The sequence below is a fragment of the Acanthisitta chloris genome, unplaced genomic scaffold, assembly GCF_000695815.1.
Source record: "Acanthisitta chloris isolate BGI_N310 unplaced genomic scaffold, ASM69581v1 scaffold30812, whole genome shotgun sequence".
Taxonomy (NCBI): Eukaryota; Metazoa; Chordata; class Aves; order Passeriformes; family Acanthisittidae; genus Acanthisitta; species Acanthisitta chloris.
The window spans coordinates 1,844-2,138 of record NW_008661537.1 but is presented as its reverse complement, the minus strand read 5'-3'; the positions used below and the strand labels follow the sequence as shown (position 1 = coordinate 2,138).

The following is a 295-nucleotide window of genomic DNA, read 5'->3' as shown; positions in this document are numbered from 1 at the left end:
CCCCTCCTTGCTCTGGGCTGCCCCTCCCGGGGGAGCAGCTTCATCCCTGACGGCCTGACCCGCTCTGAGGAGGAGCAGATGGCCCTGGGGACCCTGGACATCCCCGGGCAGGACTCACCGTCGCGGGACATGCCCAGTGCCAGGCATTTCTGCAGGCGGCAGTGCTGGCAGCGGTTGCGGTTGGGACGGTCAATCAGGCAGTTCCTCTGCCGGGAGCAGGAGTAGCTGGCGTTGTTCTGCTGGCTCCTCCGAAAAAATCCCTGCGCAGGATGGGACGTGTTGGGAAAGTGCCTGG

At 65.8% G+C, this 295-nt stretch overlaps 1 protein-coding gene across 1 annotated transcript in view; it reads right to left on the bottom strand.

The window, feature by feature from the left end:
- LOC103798031 (nuclear receptor ROR-beta-like) overlaps positions 1 to 295 on the bottom strand; it is a 5,183-nt gene that overhangs the window by 4,644 nt on the left and 244 nt on the right. The window contains exon 2 of the mRNA XM_009070275.1: positions 119 to 260. Within this exon, the coding sequence (XP_009068523.1) occupies positions 119 to 260 (142 nt within the window). The remainder of the gene's footprint in view (positions 1 to 118; positions 261 to 295) is intronic.